Source organism: Musca autumnalis, unplaced genomic scaffold (assembly GCF_047663935.1).
Source record: "Musca autumnalis isolate F117 unplaced genomic scaffold, ASM4766393v1 scaffold_1, whole genome shotgun sequence".
NCBI lineage: Eukaryota > Metazoa > Arthropoda > Insecta > Diptera > Muscidae > Musca > Musca autumnalis.
This window is the reverse complement of record NW_027411644.1, coordinates 188,323,688-188,347,897: the sequence shown is the minus strand read 5'-3', so window position 1 is coordinate 188,347,897 and position 24,210 is coordinate 188,323,688. Positions and strand designations below refer to the sequence as shown.

The following is a 24,210-nucleotide window of genomic DNA, read 5'->3' as shown; positions in this document are numbered from 1 at the left end:
GGCCGGGGAATCGAACCCCCGAACTTCTGCGTGCAAGGCGGGCGTGCATACCATTGCACCACGGTGGCATCCATCGAAAGAATATATGTATCAATTTATCGAACAATACCGGTGTTTAACATGACAAGTAAATTAATAATAGTAGAAAGCGAACGTTGGACGCCATAAAGGTAAATATTTAAGTGGCGCCAAATATAATTTTATATTCATTAAACGCCTGTTTTTGTGAGTGTATTGTTGTGTACTCGACTAATCGTTGTACAAATGGCATTTATTTTAGTGAGTGCAGGCAGCTTTGATTTGAACATCAACTTTCCACACCCTCGCGTACATAGAGAGGACTTATGGCAAATACCTTAATGCAGTTATTGTGTGAGCAGTTTACACTGTATACATTGCCGGGTTGTTTTTATTAAGCCCTGTTGCCTATTTGCCGTCTAAAAGGCTTAGCAGCACGTGGAGAGGTTGGGCGGTGCGGCGGATGGTATTCTATAGCCTATTTGTCTGACATTCAATTCAATGTAAGCTCTCTCGCTCTGTCGTGTCGAGGCAACATCGTCGATGCTCCATGGCAATGCATTTTGTAAAACAACCATTGTTGTTATATTTTTATTGTTCTTAAACAGGTGCATTTGACAGGGCTGCACAAAAGGGTGGTAGTGTGGTGGGGTACTTCATAAAATGCTTAAATTGTTTTCGTTGTTGTTTGTATTTGCCATTATTACTTTTTTCTTTCGTTTTTCAAGAGTTTTTCTTCAAGTGTGCTGACAGGTGCTTCTTCATTGTTGTTTTTCCTGTTGGGGCTTTCCTTTTCAATTGTTGTTGCTATTATTGTGTATTTCCTTTTGTCCTTAGTTGGTCCTTAGTTTGTGTGTGTTGTGTTAAAAACTCTACATTATAACCCTTTCTAAATAGAACAATGGAATATGCCATCTATTGCTCGGCCTGTCAGGGTTATTATTTATGCGAAACTTTTGCTACATTGTTAGAAGGTGAAGAATTAGAGTCCGTAATAAAAATAAAAATGATTTAATAATTACTGTTTGTACCCTTGGTCTCCGGATAAAGAAAGTTACTACCTATAGTGTGGTTCTTTGAAATTTTTTATAGTTTAGACCTCATATATGTATGCGTGTATGTTAAGACCACAAGTAAAATTAAATAATTAATTGGCGCCCAATGTGGGGTCCTTAAGAATAATTGTTCGGAATGCCCACAATGTTTGAGATAAAGGCGCAAAAATTTTCAAATAGCCTATCCAGTCTCATCTACAAAAATACACTGATAGAAAGGTGTCAAACAGTTGGATAATTTCTGCTCGAAGGACCAAATAGACGAACAGAAATTTCTTATTGAAGTACTGCTTCGTGTGCTACCGAAAGAATATATGCATCAGTCCATCGAATAGTATTGATGATATTAATATCACAAGTAAATTAATAGTGGAAAGCGGTCGTTTGGTATCACAAAATTAAATAGTTAAGTGGCGCCCAATGTGGGTCCCTAGCAATTATTGTTCGGAGCGCTCCCAACATTCAAGATAATAGCCCAAAATTTCTCAAAAGCCTATGCAGTCCCATCTACAAAAACACACTGATATAAAGGGCCAATTCATATCGAAGAATCAAGTAGGCGAATAGAAATACAATTCTGAGACGATTTTCTGGGTGTCAGGTACGCGCTAAAAATCTATTCACCCCATAATATTCCTTCCAGATGCTATTCGCAGCATGTTGTCCTTAGCCCCTATTACGACCGTACCGTATTTTGACGCTTTTACTCGAATTTTCAGACCCAATTGGCTATAATTTGCCATTATGAGTTTCCAGCGGTCAAGAAACGTATCTACCGAAATTTATGGACATAGGTCGATGTTTTGGTATAGCCTCCATATAACGGTTGCTCGATTTAACGCATTTACAGACCGAATTAGCTATAATGAGGTATTTAGGGTTCCTAGTGGCCATGAAACTTATCTACCAAAAATTATAGACAGAGGCCCATATTTTAGTAGCGCCCAAATATAACGGTATCGCCCGATTTGAGGTATTTTGACGTTCCTAGCCACATTTTCAAACCGAATTAGCTATACTTTGGTATTTAGGGTTACTAGTGGCCACGAAACTTATCTACCAAAAAAACATGCATTTTAGGAATGCGGAGAAAAACTCATATTCAAATTTTATTCTTATGCGAATACCTACGCTTTTAAAGGGAAATTCCCAAAAAGATTTTTTGATTTGAATATGATATTATTTATGAAGACATTCTGAAGCTTTGATTTAATCCCTTAAAACTCCCGATTTCAGGTATTTTCCAGTTTTTAGGCTAGCAAATTATCTAAAATTCGGTGTTTGGGGTTGAAGTCCCACACACCCAATCAGTATGCTACGATCGTTTCGCTGGTGGTTTAATTGAGATCATCAGGCATATCGGATGTGAATGGCTAGAAGTCAAAAACTGAGTTTGATAAAATTATTGCAAATTTGCAGAAATGAAGTATTTTTGAAGTCTTTTTCTTATCAAGTTAAAGTATGCCTGATGAGATGAATTGAGGGGTTACCTCTACTTGTCACTCTCAAAAAGTTGATCGGACCAAAATTGGCTGAGATATGAGCATTGGAAGTTATTGTGATTTGTACGAAACTTATCTGGCCTAGGCAATATCGCGTGTTGCCAGGCGCCATTTGAAATCTTTTTTGGACAGTTTGGCAGTTTTTAGCCTATACGTACTCAGGACAGTTTGTCATACGATCTTGTGTTGTGTTGTTTACAGTGACTTGACAAAATCACTTTGCAAAAAAATGGAATTTACTTATGAACCTTTTTGTCCGATAATTTTTCACAACATTAGACATGGATTATCACGGCAACAGTGCGTCGATCAAATTAAATCTTTGTATGTTGATAAAGGGCCACCCTATAGCACTATGAAAAACTGGTTTAATGAATTCAATCGTGGCCGACACTACCCGAAAAAAAGGTCGTGAGGGGAGCCGAAAATTGGCAGCTGTGCCAGAAAAAACGGATAATACAGGATCACACTGGGTCGCAAAAATAGATTTTTCTCGTAAGATCCAGCGACGTTTATAAGATCGTCATGGACGATGAATCTGGGATCTATGCTTAAGAGCCCGAAACAAAACAGGAATCGACTGTTTAGGTCTTCGAAAATAAACCAAATCCAATGAATGTTGTTCATGTAAGAAGCACTTCGAAGCAAATGGTTGCCCGTTTCTTCGGCTAAACTGACTTTGTAGCGACTGCGCGGCTTGAGGAACGTAGGACGGTTAATTCTGAGTGGTACACTATAATTTGTTTGCCAAGTCTCCTGAGAAATTCGAAAAACGAACAAGAGAAGACGAATCATTCTGCATCATGACAATGCGAGCTCTCACACATCAATTCAAACCAGCGAACAGTGGTCGTAATCACTGATCTAGCGGCGCGAAATTAATAACTTGCAAACGAATGGAGGGAGATATATTTCTGAAATTTTGCACAAACGTACACGGTGCGCCTTAACTAATTTTAAATGGAGGGTGCTTACACCTGGGAAGTTTTTGCAGATTCTGAAACTACAATGCTCATAGATGAGAAATATCAAGAAACAAAAAAAAAATCGCCGGAGGGATTTTCAAATAAATCGCGATTTAAGTTCACATTTTTAGGGGTTCTATAGGTTTTCACGATTTTGCTTGGAAACCGCGAGTCCTATGTAAATGGGTCTAAAGAAAATGTTGTAGCTGTGAAAATTCTTCGCAAGATTGACCTTTATGATATTTTCGTAGGTTTTACCGTTTTTGAGATATAGAAGTCCAAATTGAGACAATGCACTGACTGTATCGCCTCCTTATAAAACAATGTCATTACAGCAATTTCCCCAATTAAACTTATATATCTTGAAAATGGTACAATCTAGGAAAAATAAATCATCCAATCTTGTAGTGATCACAATCACAGCTTCAAAATTTTCTTTAGTCCCATTTTGATATGACTTGCGGTTTCCAAGCAAAATCTTGAAGACTTAAGATAAAAACCTAAAAATCTGAACTGAACATCTATAACTCAAAAATGGTAAATCCCACGAAAAAACCTAAAAATCAGTCTTGTAGAGAATTTTCACAGCTATAACATTTTCTTTAGACCCATTTTGATTCGACTTGCGGTTTCCAAGCAAAATCGTGAAAACCTAAAAAAACGTAAAATTTTGAATTTTGATCGCGATTTATTTAAAAATCCCTCCGGCGATTTTTTCTGTTTGTTTTATTTTTCTTATCCATGAACATTGCTGGTTTAGAATCCGCGAAATCTTCCCATGTTTTCATCAAGTTAGTTAAGGCGCACTGAGCATGATATTGTTTTATAAGGAGGCGATACAGTCAGTGCATTGTCTCAATTTGAACTTCTATATCTCAAAAACGGTAAAACCTACGAAAATATCATAAAGGTCACCCTTGTGGAGAATTTTCACAGCTACCACATTTTCTTTGCGGTTTCCAAGCAAAATCGTGAAAACCTAAAGAACCCCTAAAAATGTGAACTTAAACCGCGATTTATTTGAAAATCCCTCCGGCATTTTTTTTTTTTTTGTTTCTTGATATTTTTCATCTATGAGCATTGTAGTTTCAGAATCTGCAAAAACTTCCCAGGTGTAAGCACCTTCCATTTCCATTTTAAGGTACACCGTGCGTAGTATGTGTCCCTGGGTAATAATGGACTAAACTTGAACAACTTCGGCTAATATTTTGTTATAGCCCCATATAACGGTACCTCCTGATATTCGGTATTTTGAGGATTTAAACAATCCTTTAGTTCCAAATTAGTTGCAATTTGGTACTTAGGGTTTCTAGGGGTCACAAAACTTTTACACTAAAAAACAGAAGAAAAATAATAATTTTTGAAAATTTATTACTATTTAACTGTGTACCTCCAGGCCCCAAACATTTTTTTCATTAAATGTATACCCTCCTCTATTAATTAAAAATAAACTATGTTTAGTTTTATTAAGAATTTATTTAACAATCAAGCAAATATGAAGTTAGATATTTTACAACAATTTTCCTAAAATCTGATGCAGCAAAGTTTCTTGCATTTGTTAGTAAATAGTGGTCATCGATTTTCGTAGCCGGAAGATGCTGTAAAACCATTCAAAACCATGTTTTGGAGGTGTCTAAATCGGAGTGGAAAAGGGATTCTACAATTGGTTTGAGCGCATGAAAAAGCGTATAAATCATGCTGGAGACTACTTAAGAAAACAATAAAACTATTTTTAATGGTAAATATTGGCGTTTGAATTGTTAGGTCAGATAGTTATCGTTCAGCCAGCTTACGAGGGCGGTTCGGAAACTTCATAGCCTATCAATGAAAGAGAATAGTTAGTTTTTCAAAAATATTTTTATTTTTCAATATAATCTCCTGAAACTTCAATACACTTAGTCCAACGCGTTTCTAGCAATTCTATCCCTTGATTAAAATAGTTTTCCTCAAGGTCTTCAAAATAGTGGTTTACAACTGTAATTGCATCTTCATTTGAGGTAAAACGCTTGCCAACAAGGGTTTTTTTTAGATTTAGGAACAAGTAAAAGTCACTGGGAGATATATCAGGAGAATAAGGTGGGTGGTCAAGCAACTCGTACTTTAATTCGTTGATTTTAGCCATTGTTAAAACACTCTTGTGCGCTGGTGCGTTGTCTTGATGAAAAATTATTTTTTTTGTGTTGTAAGCCAGGACGTATTTATCGAATTTGTACATTTAATTGATCCAAAAGGTTGCAATAGTACTCTGAATTTATTGTTTTACCCTTTTGCAGATAGTCAATCAATAAAATACCTTTGAAGTCCCAAAAAACCGTTGCCATAACCTTACCAGCCGATTGAATTGTTTTTGCCTTCTTTGGGGCACTTCCTCCAGCTTCAGTCCATTGTTTGGAATGTTCTTTTGTCTCTGGAGTGTAGTGGTGGATCCATGTCTCATCAACAGTTATGAAACGACGCTTAAAATCCATTTTATTTCGCTTAAAACGATCCAAACAAGCTTGAGAAATGTTCATTCTTATGCGTTTTTGATCGGCTGTTAACAAATGCGGCACCCATCTTGCAGAAAGCTTTTTCATTCATGCAAAATTAAATAGACTCGATCGTTTGAGATGCCCATGATATTAGCAATTTCACACACTTTTATTCGTCGATCATTTAATACCATATCATGCACTTTGGCTACAATTTCTGTTGTTGTTGCTGTTTTTGGACGTCCACTACGTGGTTCATCTTCAATGCTTGTACGACCACGTTTAAATTCAGCAACCCAATTTTTTACTGTTGCATATGAAGGAGCACTTTCACCTAACACATTCACCATATCATTATGAATTTCTTGTCCCGATAAACCTTTCTTATGTAAATATTTAATGACAGCACGCATTTCTAAGTTTTCCATTGTAAAAAAATTGCGGATGCGTCTTTTTTGAACACCTGTTTCTATATGAAGGAGTTGCCAGATCGAAACAAAATTTAACATGTGTTCATAACAGAGATGGAAGTTTCCAAAACACTTAACTTTTTTCAGTTTATACCTTTATACCGCTTTTTGTGCTAGGCTAAGAAGTTTCCGAACTGCCCTCGTATTGAATACATAAAAACTTTCTCGTTAAGCAAGACCGATTTAAAAAAGAAAAATTTGCCCGATTTTTTGACAAAAAACGGTAAATTTTTTTCGATAAAGTCGAAATTTTGACTTTTATGATTTGATTACGTTTTTAAAACGCCCACAAAATTATACTAAAATCGGCCCATCCGTTTTCGCTTTTACAGAAAAAGGGTTTCGCAGGAAATCATTTACCACAAGACTATGCAATATTTTCCTGTTTGGAAATTTTTCAATTTAATTAACGGGTTGCATAATGAGAAACTTCGTGTCTGTTGAAATAGCACTGAAAACCGAGTTCTTGACTTTAATTTCAGCTTCAAGATTAGAACTAAGAAATTATTTGAGGATCATCAAAACTAAGTTTAGCGTTAACTACTTTTTTATAGCACAAAATCCGTCTACATGACATTATTTCCCACATTTCCACTACCAGAAAACTTGCGATTTAAAAGAATTTAAGTGTGAGAAAGTATCTCATTAAAAAGTTTCAGCTCTCGGAATTTAATTTTCTTTTTTCAACTGAAAAGGGTCAATTAAGACATTTTTCGCTGGGCTTTAAAAACGTTCAGCTCTTTGGTGTAGAATAAAAAACGTAAAAATTTCAAACCACTTTAAATGTTTGCAACAAAACTAACAAAGTGAAAGAAAACTAAAGGCATTAGTTGGAAAATTAAATTTCAAGGGTTGACGATGTACTATGCGGCTGAGTCCGCGTCTGTGGCAGGTGTTTGCATTTGCTTGTCGTTTAAATTTATTGAGGGTGGGAGTTGTCATTTCCGTTTTCACACAATTCACAATGACTGTGGCTTCTTTCATGGGGCACCCCTCTTCCCAACCATTGTCTAGCAACCGCTACGTTTTTTATGGAATTTATACAAACAGTTTTGTAATTATGTCATGTTCTGCATGTATGAATTGGATGTACAAGTACATATGTATGGATGTAAGTCATCACTGCTTGGTGCTTTGTTGGCTGGCTGGGCTGGCTGGCTGGACTGACTGTTCTAATTGCCAATGTTAGTAAAGAATAATGTCGAATGGGTGTGAGCCGTTAGTTCACTGCAAGCGAGAGCTCATTGCTTGTGCGTGTATATCTATCGAGTGGATTTGTAATTGTTTTACATGACACCGTTTTACTAACTTGTTGTCGTTAGTTTCTTCTTCTTGCGCTCCTTTTGCCACTACTTGAAATCACTAAAAGTGATTTTGTTATAGTTTTTAATGGTTTTTATGGTGTGGAGGTGGTGACTCCTCCTGTCTGTCCACACACACACACACAACGATGTCAGTTGCAACAAGTGCTTGTCATTTCAACTTGCTAGACGATTTGAGAAGAGGAAATTTATGTTGTTGTTTTAGAAAGAGAATATTGTAGTTGTACTTTGGTTTTTCCCTTGTTCTTAACAAAACGTTTGCTTTCTATTGTAATCCTTTACGATAACTTGTGTCATATTCCTTTTTTAATGCTCTCCTCCTGCAAAAGGGTGTTGTTGCTGTTTGTCTTCATTAGTATTCTTTTGGTGTCAGCATCGTATAATGACACTATGCAAGACGTTGAGTAAGTTGTAAGAGATTTGGATGTATGCGTAGAATTTAAAGAACGAGGGTATAAGGTAATGCAGTCAGCCTTATTCTGATCAGAAATTCCCTGTGAGTTTTGTCTTTCTGCTGTCCCAACTTGAGGGAGAGAGTGAGCAAACACACGGAGAAATTTACATTCAGAATAACTTCCAATTTCTTCTTATGACCAATATCCCATTTTATTTATATAAATTTGACCCCGAAAATGGGAAAATCTCCAAATAGGTAAATATTTCCCATTGTTGTTTTTATACCCTCAGCATTTATGCTAACGAGGGTAAAATGTGCCTCATCGAAATAATGGTTTTAGACCCCAAATATGTTTGGACGAAATGTGTTTCAGACAATTTGGAGTCGATTGAGCAATGTCCGTCCGTCTGTCTGTCTGGCTGGCTGGAGCGCACGATAACTCTCGAACGGATAAACCGACTCGGTTCAAATTTAGGCTTTCGTAATATTTTACCCAAACTTAGTTCAAGTTCGAAGATGGACTATATCGGTCCACTCCTTCCGATACCTCCCCCACAAAAGTTCGAAAATGTTCGGAAAATTTGTGCGCACTATAACTCTTGAAGGGAGTAACCGGTTTGGTCCATACTTTGCCCATCGTGAAATGTGTTCCAGACTTAGATAAGGTTTCAATATGGACTCAATCGGTCCACTCCTTCGGGTACTTCTCACACAAAATTTCGGAAAACTTCAGTTTAGGGCCATCTCTCGAATCGCTTTGATTTTTGTTTCAGCAACTTGTATTCACTGCCCTCCATACGACGGTACAAGTTTCATCAGGAGCAAGTCCATACTTCCTGAGAAAATAGCCTGAAAGATGCAAAAAAAAACCCTATGACACCATGTGAGGTGGTTGGAGCGCAAGATAACTCTCGAACGGATCTGCCGATTCGGTCCAAAATTTGGCCTTAGTAATATTTTGTCCAAACATAGTTTAAGTTTGAAGATAAGCCATATTCGCTGCCTCAATTACGATGGTGAAAGTGCACCATATGTTGTGGCTGGAGATTCACTTCCATAACAGTGTCGATCCATTCCTCTTAGCATCTCCACCGCAAAACTTTTGATCTTTAATCCTAATCAACATTTTTGTCGGTTCAAACGCCCAAAATTTTTAAAATCCCCTAAATACATACATACATTTTGGGAAAAAATGTTTCAATATACACAGGCTGAGGGTATATCTCTTTCGGCAAAGCCGACTGATACTTTTTTACTTGTTATTATTGTGTTTTTATAAGTCGAAAAGAATTGAAACTGCAAGGGTAAATAAAATATCTGTTTTTCCATACCGTTTCCAATACTAATTATAGCTTTAAAAAATTAATTATAGTTTTAAAGAAATTAAATACATAGATCAGGTTCGAAAATGGGCTATATAGTCCCACTGCTTCGGATACTTCCCACACAAAATTGCGGAGTAGTGCAGTTTAAGACCTCCTCTCGAAACCCTTTGATTTTTGTTGTAACAACTTGTATTCGCTGCCTCTATGGCGCCATTCATAGTGGCTGGAGCGCACAATAACTCTCGAACGGACCAGCCGATTAGGTCCAAAATTGGTCTTTGCAATATTTTGTCCACATTTGGTTTAACTTCGAAAATGGTCCACATCGGTCTTCTGCTTAGGGTACACAAAAGTTCAACATATTTAGGATATGTTTGAAGATCCTTTGGAAATTTGTATCAAAACTACTCCTTGTGGTCCTGTTTAAAGCGATATTATGTTTTTCGTGGGCAAGTTCATCCATGCATCCTGACGTAGTGCTCCAAAAGATCTATATTAAAGAAAAGAAATTACTCTTTTCCGCCGCTTTTCGATCCGTCCATAGACGAACACAGGTTGAGGGTATATCTCTGTCGGCAAAGACTAATGATTTTTACTTGTCTCTCTTTTTGTCGGCAGCTTATTGACAAAAATAATTTTACAGATTTTTGTCGGTGACTCAAAAAATGAGTTAGAGAATCGCACTACTGGTCACCACAGGTTAAACACATCTAACTCATTTTGGAGTCCTTCTTGAGCTTTCACAAGATTCAAGATTCTAGATTCATTTTTGAGAACCACTATGTGATATTCAAAGATTTCCAAGCGATATCTTTCACCCGAGCACCTTCCTTGTAGATAGTCTTGTGGTTCCTTGTTAGTATTTCAATGCCCTCAGCGAAAAGTTTGTGGCACGCCGTTGCTGCTTTGTCCAAGTACAACTTGGAGCTTATAACAAAGTTTTGATCACAATTATTTTATTTCAAAGTGATTTTTCCAAGTTATTTTGGTCATTGATAAGCAAAATTTCATTCATTTCTGCTACAGGAAAAAAATTAGAGAAAATAAAGTCTTTCGATTTTTTTCACCCTAATTGTGAACCAGCCAACGATTTTAGTTAGTGACCAAAGTTTTTTTAGAGGTTTTGCGCCATTTACCCTATTTAGACTTAAGGCTGAGGGTATCCATATATTCGAAAAAAATGTACGCACACACTCCTCCCAACAGCTTCGATTTCTGCCAAGCCAATCAATTTTTCTTTAAACAATAATAATCCGACAAAATATCACAAACACACCCAATATGACTGGTGTGTCAGTCATTCTGTCATGCTGTGTGCTTGATATACTTTTCATAGTATTTTTTTACAAAATATATTTTTTGTTTTCAAAATTTCTAAACAATTCATAATGGTTACAAACAAAACAAAGCAAACAGAACCAACATAAAACTGCAATGACCAGCTAGATAAATAGATACCAACAACCAACCGGAACCATTCAACACCATAAGAGAAGTGGGTTTTTATTTAGAAAAAAAAAATTGAAAACCAAATGAATTTAGCACAAATTCCAAACAATTGTAGGGAAAATGAGCTATGTATGTCCGCCCGTCCATTTGTCTAGTGGTGGCTACAGTCGATGGGTCTGTGAAATAGGAATGGGAGGAAACAAATTAAATATTGAATAAAAGCGGAAGGGTCACATGTGTCGACTTCCAATAAATAATATCTGAACTTCATTAAGTAAAACTGTGATTGATTAAATTTGTGTTAAGTTGGTGTTTGAATAAAAATGTTGACCACTTCAGTGATTAGAAAGCTTCAATAGACACCAGATAAATGCATTTTTAATGGTCTCCACCACATAATAGATCAAGTGTGGCGCTTATGAACGAACTAGTTCAAAAGAGCGGTTCCGGTAAATGAACAAACGGACCCTATGCAGATCATTCGTTTATATCGTTCATCTCTAAATGGTAATTTCGTACATTTAGCTCCTTTCGCTCATTTAGCTCCTTTCGTTCATTAAGTTCTTCTAGTTTATTAAGTTTTACAAATTAACATATTTTAGTCATGACTAATGAGGATTCAGCAACTTGTAAATTGGTGCCAATTACACTTGCTTCGCTGGCGGACTGAGATTGACTAACGCTATATAACAGTATAAAAGAGAGACGATAATCATTTACCTCTCATTTTTCGGAACATAACCCACCAATAAGAAAGGATTGGGTTTAATTTCAAACTTTTTGGGTTATATAGTATGCCATGAGCTGTGGTTCGGGCTCCATTTTTGTGGTTTCCATACGTGGAATTCTTCTCCGATATACTAAATTTGCAATTTTCTTCTTTTAGCCCAATTATGTGACCCCAGACTGTTAAAAAATATTTCAATTTGTTTATGCCCAGTCAGCTAGCCAGCCACAAAGTGTAAACTCTTCATGCAACCAAACAAACAAACATAACACATAGCAACATGTTTGTTGTTTAGCATGTCTGTCAGTCAGTCATTCACTCATTTATACAACCACACTTGGTAATAAATAAAAAACTCAAACAAAAAATTTTATAAAAAATAACAAAATGTGAAAAAAAGGAAAATGAAAAAAGAATATCCTAAAAAGAGCAATGAACAGTAACAATGACAAGCAGCCATCATGGAAGCAAAGAAAGACACAGAATACAAAACGAAAATAAAAAAAACATATAAGAATGAAATAATACAAAATATAACTGCCACGCCATGCCGGTTGTGGTGTTGTGCAGTGGAACGCACGTGCTTCAGAGTCATTAAACCAGAACGCAACATAACATAAACATTTGAAATTGTGGAATGAATACAAAATTAAATTGGTAGAGAATGAAGAAAAATAAACAATCTATAACAAACATCATAATGATGTTTGGTCATCACAACAACAACCATGGAAAAAAATCATGGAAATTAAGCAACCTACGGTAAAGGAAAGACGCTCTTCACCATATCTGCCGGTATATTGTGATGAATACTACCTGCCGGTTAATGCTAAGTGTTGTCTATGCAACGAAGTGGAACAAAAGTATGTACAAACTGATAGTTTGCATGATCTAGGTACAATAATAGCTTCGATCGTCTATAAAGACTGCCTTCCGCTCGTCTATAAAGACCCCCTTCCGTTAGTCTAGAAAGACTTCCTTCCGCTTGTCTATATAGTCTTCTTTTCGATCGTATATGACTCTGTTCAATCTTCTATAAAGCCTCCCTCTCGCTCTCTATAAAGACTCCCTTCCGCTCGTCTATAAAGACCCCCTTTCGTTCGTCTATAAAGTCTCCCTTCCGCTCGTCTATAAAGAATCGAAAAAAACAACATCACCCTGAATAACTGACTGCCTGAGAGAAAGAACGCTAATAGTAATTCCGTAGTAATTCAGTTCGGTGAATGTTGGTGCAGCACCTCATTTGCACTCTAATGGAACGAACCTTAAATACGAGCCTGTAATCGAGGCATTAAACATGAAAAAATTAGTACTGCTAATGGCGATGCTTAGATGTCTGTCCGAACGCCCGTCTCTGCATCTAACAATTGTGTCTGTTCACATAGCGCTCTATAAACCACAGAAAATAAAACTTCCTCCACTTTTCCCCCTTATTAGAATATAGTAATTTAGAACAGCTAAGAAGAAGAGACGAGAAAAAATAACAGTTGGCGGTCATTAGGTTCGCTTACACTATGTGTGGAGGGAGGGCATAAAACTCAAGTAGGAATTTAAATAGCAAAAATAACTGAAGGAAAAGTAACGTTCAAGCCAAAATGCAACGAACTGTAAAAATTATTCTGTTCAAAATAGAAGCAGCATAAACAGCAGTTAAAGCAATGTCAGTCAAAGCCAACTAACCAACGATTTCCTCCACAGCCAAGCTAGCAGCAACATTTCCGCACATCATCACCATTGCTTAAGCCTAAGCCAACAGCAACACTTGCTACTTTTGTTTATTCATCTATTCTTTAGGCGTTTAACTTAGATGGACCGGCAAAGTTCTGACTATTCCAGTTAACCACAAGAAGTGAAGCAGGAAAAAAGATATTTCCAAATACAAATAGCAACATTTGTTATTTGAAGTGAATAACATTCGAATATTAACAGCTTCATATAGGTCGATGTCCGTTTTGACCTAGTTATTGTTTTATGAATATTAAAGGGAAAAATGTGTTGGTTTAAAGGCTACCTGTCATGGGGTATGGAGCGTGGAACGGGACTGTATTTCTTATGTGAAAAATGTATGCAGATTTTTAGGTGTAAACGGATCTCAAGAAATACTTTTATGATCTGCCTATCAAAGTAATATACTTGGACGTTTTAAAAATATTGTTTAATTTCAAACTTGGTTTAAGTAATTTAAATGATTTTATATTCTATATGGGTTTTCCACCCCTGCGTTAAATTTTGTCCCCTACCTTTGTATACAACTTTGTGTATCTCGTACACAAATACAAGGATAGTAACAAAATTTAACGAGTAACTTTTTTCTAAGCTCCGCTTTGTTACATCCTAGCTTTTCTAAAATCACTCGCTCATTGGATATCGTCCTATAAGCACATACCCCTTACACTCTGTAAAAAAGGTAAATAAGTGATTGTTCCACGAACAATCCATAATAAAACATAACTCAATATTGTTTGAGAAAAAATTCTAATCCTTTGTGTTTTTATTTATTTTTTTTTTTAATTTCATTGCTACGCAAACATTGGTCCAATCGAGCCGGATTGTTTTCAACGAAAACTACTAACGCTCTCCTTTTCTTCCTTTACAAGGCAATTCGACTACGTCGAGAACAACAACAACAACCTACACTGATCCACGATCATCCCCACCTCTACTTTTTATTTATTTTCCACAAATAATATTTCATCAACAACACAGGTATGTACACTGCCTAATTTATTTTTCAAATAAAAGTGACATACCGCGAAAATATAGTGTTGTGATAAATAATTAAAAAAGCCGTCGGTCGTTTTACAAACGCGCGTAAGTGTCCGTCCATTTGCCGTCGGCAACATTCATATTGAAATTCCCACAAATACAAGTGTCAAATTGTCCACGATTTTCTCACATAAAAAACAACAACAATCACAGTGATTTTTTAACTATTCCGTTTGCATACATTCATTTTTATTTTTGTTTCCGCGCATTTCTTTTATATATTTTAATACATGATCAATTGTTATTGTGGTGTTTTCCTTTTATTTTGCTTCTTTTTGTTCGCCAAAACACCAAAATCATCACAACAATAACAATTCCAATAAAAAGAATAAATGTCATTCATTTGTCATTACTGCTGATTGTTTCCACCTTTAATTAATACGGGTGGCAGATTTGGCACTTATATATCATTTACACCTAATCAATTGTATTAGGGGTATCCAAGTATAACTAATAATTACATTTCAATTTTATAAAAATATTTTAGTGCCGTTTTCGGGATTTGTTGAGTTGAATATTTCGGATATAAACTAAAAATAAATTTTATTCGTGTTTTCGACACCGTGCACCCTATATTCGGTCATATTTCTAAAATTATTATTATTTTTATATATTATATTACATACACATTTATTTCAAATATTCATTTAAATATTTGGTATTAAATTGATTATTTTGAATAATTTGTTGTTGTTCGCTAGCGATTTTTAGCGTGCATTTTTACAGTCCGTGCACCCTACAATCGATATTAGCGACATTTTTTGCGAATTTTCGATTTTTATTTAATATTTTTGGAAATTTATTTTCGGCAAGTGCTATCTTCGATACATTGCCATAGTTTACGTGTATTATACGATACATTGTAAACATTTTGTGAAAATTTTAATACACTGAGAGAAATTTAGAGTGAGTTTTGAGTTTTTCTTAAAATTTAAAGAATTTTTGGTGGTTTAATCACGTTAAACCTCAAATATATTGCCGTATCCACGATACATTATTGAAATAGTCTACGACTACTTATAAATTCAGTGTATTCTAACCAATAAAATTATTTTATTTTAAAGCATCACGTGTTTTAAAATTATTTTTGCCAATATTTTGGTGAAAATTTAACATTTTTATTGGATTTTCGCATACAGTTTTTGACATCACGTGTCACTTTCTTTAAATTTATTGCATCTCGTGAAATTAATAAATTTCCAAAATACTTTGGTACATTTTCGTGCAGTTTTACAGAGTTGTTCTTTTATAAAAAATTGTTTTTCGAACAATTACCTTGGAAATTCCTGGTGTAAGTGCTACAATTTTCATAGTTTTTTATAACAAAAAAAATCGTTTTCAACGAAATTTTACTTTTAATTTTCTAATTTAAATTTTTCTGAATTACGTTCAGTTTTTAATTTAAAATGTCTGTCACCCGACTAGATTTATTTATCAGAGCTACTGACGCTTTGGTTAAATTTGACGCCAGCTTCAGTGCCCAACGGGACGAGGAGCTCGATATTTACATATTAGAGCTACAAGAAGCTGAGGTCAAGAGATTATGGGACAGGGTAAAAACTACGTTTGAAGATTGTCTCAATTTCTTTAAAGAAGATGATTGTTCTGGTAACGACGTTACTGCTGTTGATGGCAAATATGAGGTTGCATTTAGATCTTATCTAAATGCTCTCGCCTCTATTAATAGGAAGTTAGATCGACTTCGGGCTCCGCCCAAGTCATCAGTAGCAACATCTTCCCCTCACGCGAGTGTAGGCAATAGGTCACATCGTTCCGACTGTGCAACTTCAATGTTGGATGTCACGCATCATTCTCACCATTCCTCCAATACATCATTCACATCCTGTGGTAATGAACATATTGGACATAGGTTAAATTTACCACCCTGCGACATTGAAGTATTTAACGGTGACTTCCTTTCTTGGCCGACATTTAGAGACCTATTTTCGGCTGTGTATATTAATAATACTGGCATTAGTGACATTGAACGTCTATGCCATTTAAATAAAAAGACCAGTGGCGACGCCCATGAAATTGTGGCAAAGTTTTCACTAACCCACAAAAACTTTGGTCCTGCGTGGAAAGCTCTTAAACAGACTTACGACAATCCACGTATTTTGGTGAACCACCAACTTAAACTTTTATTTGACCTACCTGTTTTAGATAGTGAGACCAGTTCAGGGTTAAAGAAATTACAGCGGGGTATCAATGGATGTATTTCTGCCATGTCCAATTATGACGTCTCAACTGAAGACTGGGACCCGATCCTAGTGTTCATATGTCTTCAGAGACTTCCTAAAAATAGTGTCACGCTTTGGGAACAAAGTGTTAAAGACAAGTCTGCTTTGTCTTCTTGGGAAGATTTGGACGCGTTTCTTACGGAACGTATCCAAACTCTGGCCTGTCTACGTGACATTAGGGGTATAGATACTGGCAAACCATCCACCAGTAAAAAAGTTCGTTCGCATTTCACGAATGCTGGCACGAACCGATCCCCCACATTTTCTCCTCGGAATTCCCCCCCTTCTTCGAGGTCCTCTCGTGCCTCTTCAAATAAAACATGTGTTCTTTGTCCACGACAAACGCATCACATCAGAGCATGCCAAAAGTTTCTGAAACTTTCAGTTCCTGAAAGAATAAATATAATTAGGCGACATAACTCTTGCTTTAACTGTCTGTCCCCTAAACATGTAGTTAATCACTGCAGTAGTCCCTACACTTGCAGTAAATGTAATAAAAGACATCATACTTTATTACACAGGGACAATACAACTGCTGGAACGTCTTCGACAGCAACGTCCAACAATAGGAGTGTAGCTTCTTCTGATCAACCCTCTACCTCTACAGGTATTAGATCAGATTCTTCGTCTTCTGCTAATAGACAGGTTTTCCATACTGCACAAAGCAGAAATGTCCTATTAGGCACGGCAATGGTGAACATCGTTTAGCATTACTTCTCCATTGGATGCATCGCGTTCAATAAATACTACGGCCCTAATTTTGCCATCTATTTCGGGCAACCTGCCCTCTTTTACCGTCAATGCTGACATTGTTTCTCAATTGCCAAATCTTCGTTTGGCAGATCCCAATTTATTCAAGTGTCGACCTGTTGATCTTTTGCTGGGAGCAGATCTTTATCCAAAGATCCTACAACAGGGTACTCACATCAATATCTTAGGGTCCCTAATAGCACAAAATACGGTCTTTGGTTGGATCATTACTGGTCCTATTCCCCCTCCAAATATTCCTGTATTTTCAACGAAGGTTAGCTTTTCAGAAGAGGAAAATCTTGACAAGACTCTTCTTCGCTTTTGGGAACTTGAGGAAATTCCCAAACGTAAAATTCTATCGCCCTCTGACCAATTATGCGAGGACTATTATAAGCGTACCACACGTCGGGATTCAAATGGTAGGTACGTTGTTAGCCTTCCCCTCAAGACTGAGATAGTTGGACAGGTGGAGTTAGGCTTCTCCCGAGCAAATTGTTTACGACAATTTCTTAGAAATGAGGCATCCCTCCTTCGAAAGCCACAAGTAAAGGTAGTCTATGATCAAGTTGTTAATGAGTACTTAGCATTGGATCATATGAGGCCTGTTGGTGCCGCTTCAACAAACACTTCTGTTTGTTACTTGCCACGTCATCCCGTGATAAATCCCGACAAACAGACTACCAAACTTCGAGTGGTTTTCAACGCCTCGAACAAAACCTCCAACGGGAAAAGTCTTAACGACATTTTACATGTGGGACCTACTCTGCAATTGGATCTAGTTTTGCTTATTCTGAGGTGGAGACTATTTAAATTCGTTTTTAATTGCGACATCACCCAGATGTATCGCCAAATACGTGTCGATCCGGCACATACTCCACTTCAACGGATAGTTTTCCGGGATTCTCCACAAAAACCTGTTCAGGATTTTGAATTGCAGACGGTGACATTTGGTGTGAATTGCGCCCCCTACTTAGCTATACGGACGCTTCTACAATTAGCGGACGATACTAACGATCGATATCCTCTCGCTGCACACATACTTCGTAGGTGCATGTACGTCGACGACGTACTAACAGGATATCATGACATATGTACAGCCCTAGATTCTAGAGATCAATTAATAGCAGCTCTTTCCTCTGCAAAATTTGAATTGAGGAAGTGGACAGCAAATGACCGTGCTATTTTGCAAAATCTTCCCACGGAAGATTTAATCGATGCTAAGGTTCTCTCCTTTATTGAAGCTAGCAGTTCCAAACCTTTGGGAATACGTTGGAATGCTCAGCTTGACTTATTTTATTTCAGTGTGAGTGCTTTACCCTCAAAAGATCACTACACGAAACGAGAAACATTGTCAACTATTGCTAAACTATTTGATCCTTTAGGTTGGTTAGGCCCAATTATAGTTACTGCCAAAATAGTTATGCAGAAGATCTGGACAGATAAAATCGGATGGGATGATGCACTTCTGTCTACGACAGAACGTGACTGGCAAAATTTCGTGGACTGTTACCAGGATGTGAATTCCATTCATATTCCTCGGTGGGTTCATTATACGCCAGATTGTTCCGCCGAACTTCATGTCTTTTCTGACGCCTCAGAAAAGGCATACGCGGGGGTGATATATATTCGGATAATAACTCCGAATAAAACCATTTATACTCACCTCCTGACCTGCAAAACTAAGGTAGCCCCCCTAAAGTCAGTTTCTTTACCACGGTTGGAGCTTTGCGGAGCCGTTCTGGCGTCCGAATTATTAAAAAATATTCAGAATGAAATTGACATTTCATTCCAAAAAATATATTGCTGGACCGATTCTACGATCGTCCTTTCATGGCTAAACAAAACTCCATCTACATGGACTACGTTTGTTGCCAACCGTGTTAGTAAGATTCAGGAGATTACAGACAGAGGTAGTTGGCATCACGTGCGCTCTGAAGATAATCCCGCTGATTTAGGCAGCCGGGGGGTCTCGCCCTCTGATCTCGCGTCATCCCAACTATGGTGGCATGGACCACATTGGCTTCGCCAAGATAGTTCTCAGTGGGATATTTCTAATTTAACCTCACTTGACACCGATATTGAAATACGTGCTGTCAAGGCGCATGCTTCATTTTTAACTGATTCCGAGGACTTTTTAGCGAGATTTTCATCTTTAGATAGGGCTTTACGAGTCCTATCTTATATGTATAGGTTTATCCATAATACTCACCGTGCATATAGAGGTCGTTACATTTACAATGATGACAACCTCTCAAGTTCGGAGCTTAAAGCATCTAGATTACGTCTAGCTGTTCTAGCTCAAAAAACACACTTCGCGGATGAGTATCAGTGTCTGTTAGATAAGGTTCCCTTGAATCCAAAAAGCTCTCTTCTCCCATTAAATCCATTTCTGGATGAGTCAGGTGTTATGAGACTTAACGGACGATTATCACGGTCACCCACTCTTTCTTATTCAGAAAGACATCCCATACTTCTCCCTTACCAAAGTCTCTTTGCACGTCTTCTGGTAAATTTTATTCATACCATTTCCATCCACGGTGGAAATCAATTGATGTTACGCATCCTCAGAATTGAGTATTGGATCCCAAGACTCACTGCATTAATTAGGACAACAATTAATAAGTGCAAAACTTGCCATTTATTTAAAAGTCGTACGTGTACCCAAATTATGGCTGCTCTTCCACCGGAAAGAGTAACTTGTTCAAGGCCTTTTACCACTACTGGTGTTGACTTTGCAGGTCCTTTCGACCTCAAATCCTTTACAGGCCGCTTGACTAAAATCACTAAGGGGTACGTCTGTGTTTTTGTTTGCTTTTCTACGAAAGCAATCCATTTGGAAGCTACTTCAGATTTGTCCACGGCAACATTTATAGCAGCCTTCCAACGCTTCATTTCAAGGCGAGGTTGTCCAAAAACTATATTTTCTGACAACGGCACCAACTTCGTTGGAGCTTCTAGGGAATTAGAGCAGGACTTCAAAGCCGTAGTCCGCGAAAGTCGAAATAGTCTGTGTTCCACGCTGCACTATCAAGAACTTTCGTGGGAGTTCATACCTGCCGGCGCTCCCCACATGGGTGGTCTTTGGGAAGCCGCAGTAAAAAGTTTTAAATTACATTTCCGTAAACAAGCTAAAAACTTCAAATTTACATTTGAGGAACTTTCTACGATTCTTTCCAGAATCGAAGCTTGTTTAAATTCACGTCCTTTGTGTCCCATGAATGACAATCCTCAACATACGGTAGCACTCACACCCGGCCATTTCCTTATTGGATCTCCGATCCTAGCTCCTCCGGAGCCCTTAATAGATGAATCGCCTCTTCACCTAGTAAATCGCTTCCGGAAAATGAAAGCTCTTACTCAACAATTCTGCCTTCGGTGGAAAGAAGAGTATTTAAAGAGCTTGCATAAAAGATATAAATGGAAGTTTCCGCAACGCGATTTACAAACGGGTGACTTGGTAGTAGTACGGCACGAAAATCTACCTCCCACTTCGTGGAAATTAGGTCGAATAATAGCGGTGCACCCGGGTACTGATAATCGAGTACGTGTCGCAGACATTTATACGGAAAGCGGCACTATTAGACGGCCAATCGTTAAATTAATTGCGCTACCTTAATTATTATAGTCCATATCTCGTGTCGGCTTTCGCGTCCTCTATACTTTTTCGCGAAATGAAAAACGACTATTGATGGTAGCGAAGGAGTCGCGAATATTCGGGCTATGGTAATTGCAAAACGACCTACGGTTTTTTTACATTGGTCATTCTGGCCAAATAATAATAATGCGTTCCTCGTCATTGTATTGTTGCATCCTCTCTATTTTTCACAGAAGATGGAAGATTTAGGCAAGATGGCTGCAACTCTCCCTGAGATTGAGGACAACGTCCCCATGTCTGATGAGGAACGGGAGCTTGATGCCTCGGCAGTCCCCCTTGCGGATTCTGAGCTTCCTCAGGCCGCTCCTTCGTCTAAGGAAACAAAAAATCCGTTATCGACGGTCCCTGAAGCTCCTTCAGGAGAAACTGTGGCCACGCCACCACTTTCGGCACCCCGTCGAAAGAACCAGGGTTCGAAAAAAGTATGCGTTATATGCGACGGCAATCATTTTATGAGAGATTGCAAAGAATTTCTGGTGATGCGTGTTGAGAGAAGATTGAGGATGGTCGCACTTCACAAGTGCTGTGGCAATTGCTTGTCCAACACCCATTCCCTTCGCGACTGTACTAGTCGGTACAGTTGCAAGATCTGTAATAAGGGGCATCACACGTTGCTCCACCAATCTTCGCAGCCAGAACTATCGCGATCCACTAATGTTGCAACCAAGCCGTCCAAAAAATTGCGCAAGAGTAGATCATCGAAACGTCCGTCCGTTGGTACCTATATTTCTCCTGTTCCAGGTCCCTTGCTTCCACCCCAACATAATACCACTAACATCTCCCAACCGGTTACCCAAAGGCACGTATCTGCCTTACAGCGCGTAGCCACGCTGGGACCTACAATGGTGGTACAGCTTCTGTCTAATGGACTTCGGATACCTGTCAGAGCCCTACTAGACCCATGTGCAGGCCATAGCTTGATTTGTCGGTCGTTGGCTGATAGTATCAATTTGTGTCATGTCATGGTTGGTCCGGAAAGGTTCTGCCAGTTCTCCGTTGCATCATCATACGACGGAGCACAACAACTATTAATGTCTGCGCGTGTGGTTGATCTGGGGCACCTTGTGGCTCCCTCGGAGTCTGTGTCCGTCGGCCTTAGGGATCATTATGCTGGCCTGCAGTTAGCGGACCCACGGTTCAATGAAGCTGCTGCGGTCAGTATGATCATAGGCCCCGATGTCTATCACAAGGTAATGAGGCCTCAAACTTATTCGAGCCCTGGTTTTCCATGGGCCCAGCTCACCATTTTCGGTTGGGTGATATCGGGTCCATGTAATATTTAAGTTCAATGTGAGGGGTAATCTTCAATTGCCTCTGGCTCATCGAGCCCTAGTCACACGACTCTTCGAGTCATTTGTTAAATATAAAAGTTAACGGATCAGGTCTCTTCGAGCCAACAAACGATCCTGCTCATCGAGCAATAACTTTTACTAGTTTATAGTGTTTTTTGAAAAAAAAAAAATGAAAAAAAGAGAATTAAAAAAAAAGAATATGAAAAAAAAACTTGTAAATATATTTTTATTTTAAATTTATTATTAATTTTGCAACATAGCAGGATGTTGCAACGCGGGCGGCAATGTTTAATTTCAAACTTGGTTTAAGTAATTTAAATGATTTTATATTCTATATGGGTTTTCCACCCCTGCGTTAAATTTTGTCCCCTACCTTTGTATACAACTTTGTGTATCTCGTACACAAATACAAGGATAGTAACAAAATTTAACGAGTAACTTTTTTCTAAGCTCCGCTTTGTTACATCCTAGCTTTTCTAAAATCACTCGCTCATTGGATATCGTCCTATAAGCACATACCCCTTACACTCTGTAAAAAAGGTAAATAAGTGATTGTTCCACGAACAATCCATAATAAAACATAACTCAATATTGTTTGAGAAAAAATTCTAATCCTTTGTGTTTTTATTTATTTTCTTTTAATTTCATTGCTACGCAAACAAATATGTTTACCACAAACCTGGATTTTTTAAGATTATTTTTGAGGGGCCAACACAGTCACAATCGTGAATTTTTAAGAATAAGTTCTAAGGGCCATCATGAAACCTGGATTTTTTAAGATTATTTTTGAGGGGCCAACACAGTCACAAACGTGAATTTTTATGAATAATTTCTAAGGACCATCAACGTGGAGTTTCTAAGAGTAATTCTTAGGGATCATAAATGTGTGTTTTTTTTTTTAAGAATAATATCTAAGGATCATCAAAGTACATTTTTAAAAAATAATTTGTACGGATCATCAAAAATGGATTTTTTAAGAATAATTTCATGAACGTTAATTTTTTAAAGAATAATTTCATGAACGTGGATTTTTTAAGAATATTTAATGAACCTGGAATTTTTCAAGAATATTTAATGAACGTGGAATTTTTCAAGAATAATTTCATGAACGTGGATTTTTAAGAAAATTTGTATGAACGTTGATTTTTTAAGATTAATTTCATGAACACGGATTTTTTAAGAATAATTTCATGAACACGGATTTTTTTAGAATAATTTCATGAACGTGGATTTATTCAAAATAAGATTTTTCAACGTGAACGTAGATTTTTTAAGAATTTCATGAATATGAATTTTTTTAAGAATAATTTTATGAAGATGGATTTTTACGGAATAAGATTTTTCAACAATAATTTCATGAACGTGGATTTTTTTAAAGAATAATTTCATGAACATCGATCTTTTTAAGAATAATTTCATGAACGTGGATTTTTTTAAGAATAATTTCATGAAAGTGGATCTTTTTAAGAATAATTTCATGAACGTAGATTTTTTAAGAATAATTTCATGAACGTGGATTTTTGTAGAATAATTTCATGAACGGGGATTTTTTAAGAATGATTTCATAAACGTGATTTTTTTTAAGAATAATTTCATGAATATTGATTTTTTAAAAATAATTTCAAGAACGCGGGTTTTTTACGAAAAATTTCATGAACGTGGATTTTTTAAGAATAATTTCATGAACGCGAACTTTTTAAGAATAATTTCATGAACGCGGATTTTTTAAGAATAATTTAATGAACGTGGATTTTTTTAAGAATAATTTCATGAACGTGGAAGTATTCAAAATAAGATTTTTTTCAA

The 24,210-nt window shown here is 37.1% G+C and overlaps 2 protein-coding genes across 26 annotated transcripts in view; one reads left to right on the top strand and one right to left on the bottom strand.

Moving 5' to 3' along the window:
* Positions 1 to 24,210, bottom strand: part of LOC141388847 (protein lap4-like) — a 667,534-nt gene that overhangs the window by 472,645 nt on the left and 170,679 nt on the right. The gene's annotated exons all lie outside the window — the stretch shown is intronic.
* LOC141390997 (uncharacterized) lies at positions 14,204 to 22,906 on the top strand. The gene is made up of 2 exons (XM_073963914.1): positions 14,204 to 14,407; positions 21,286 to 22,906. Exon 2 carries the CDS (start codon positions 21,289 to 21,291, stop codon positions 22,393 to 22,395), a length of 1,107 nt encoding a protein of 368 aa, XP_073820015.1. The 5' UTR covers positions 14,204 to 14,407; positions 21,286 to 21,288; the 3' UTR covers positions 22,396 to 22,906.

Excerpts from the sequence above, each read along its gene's own strand:
- LOC141390997 (XM_073963914.1), top strand. The coding sequence starts at position 21,289 with ATGGAAGATTTAGGCAAGATGGCTGCAACTCTCCCTGAGATTGAGGAC.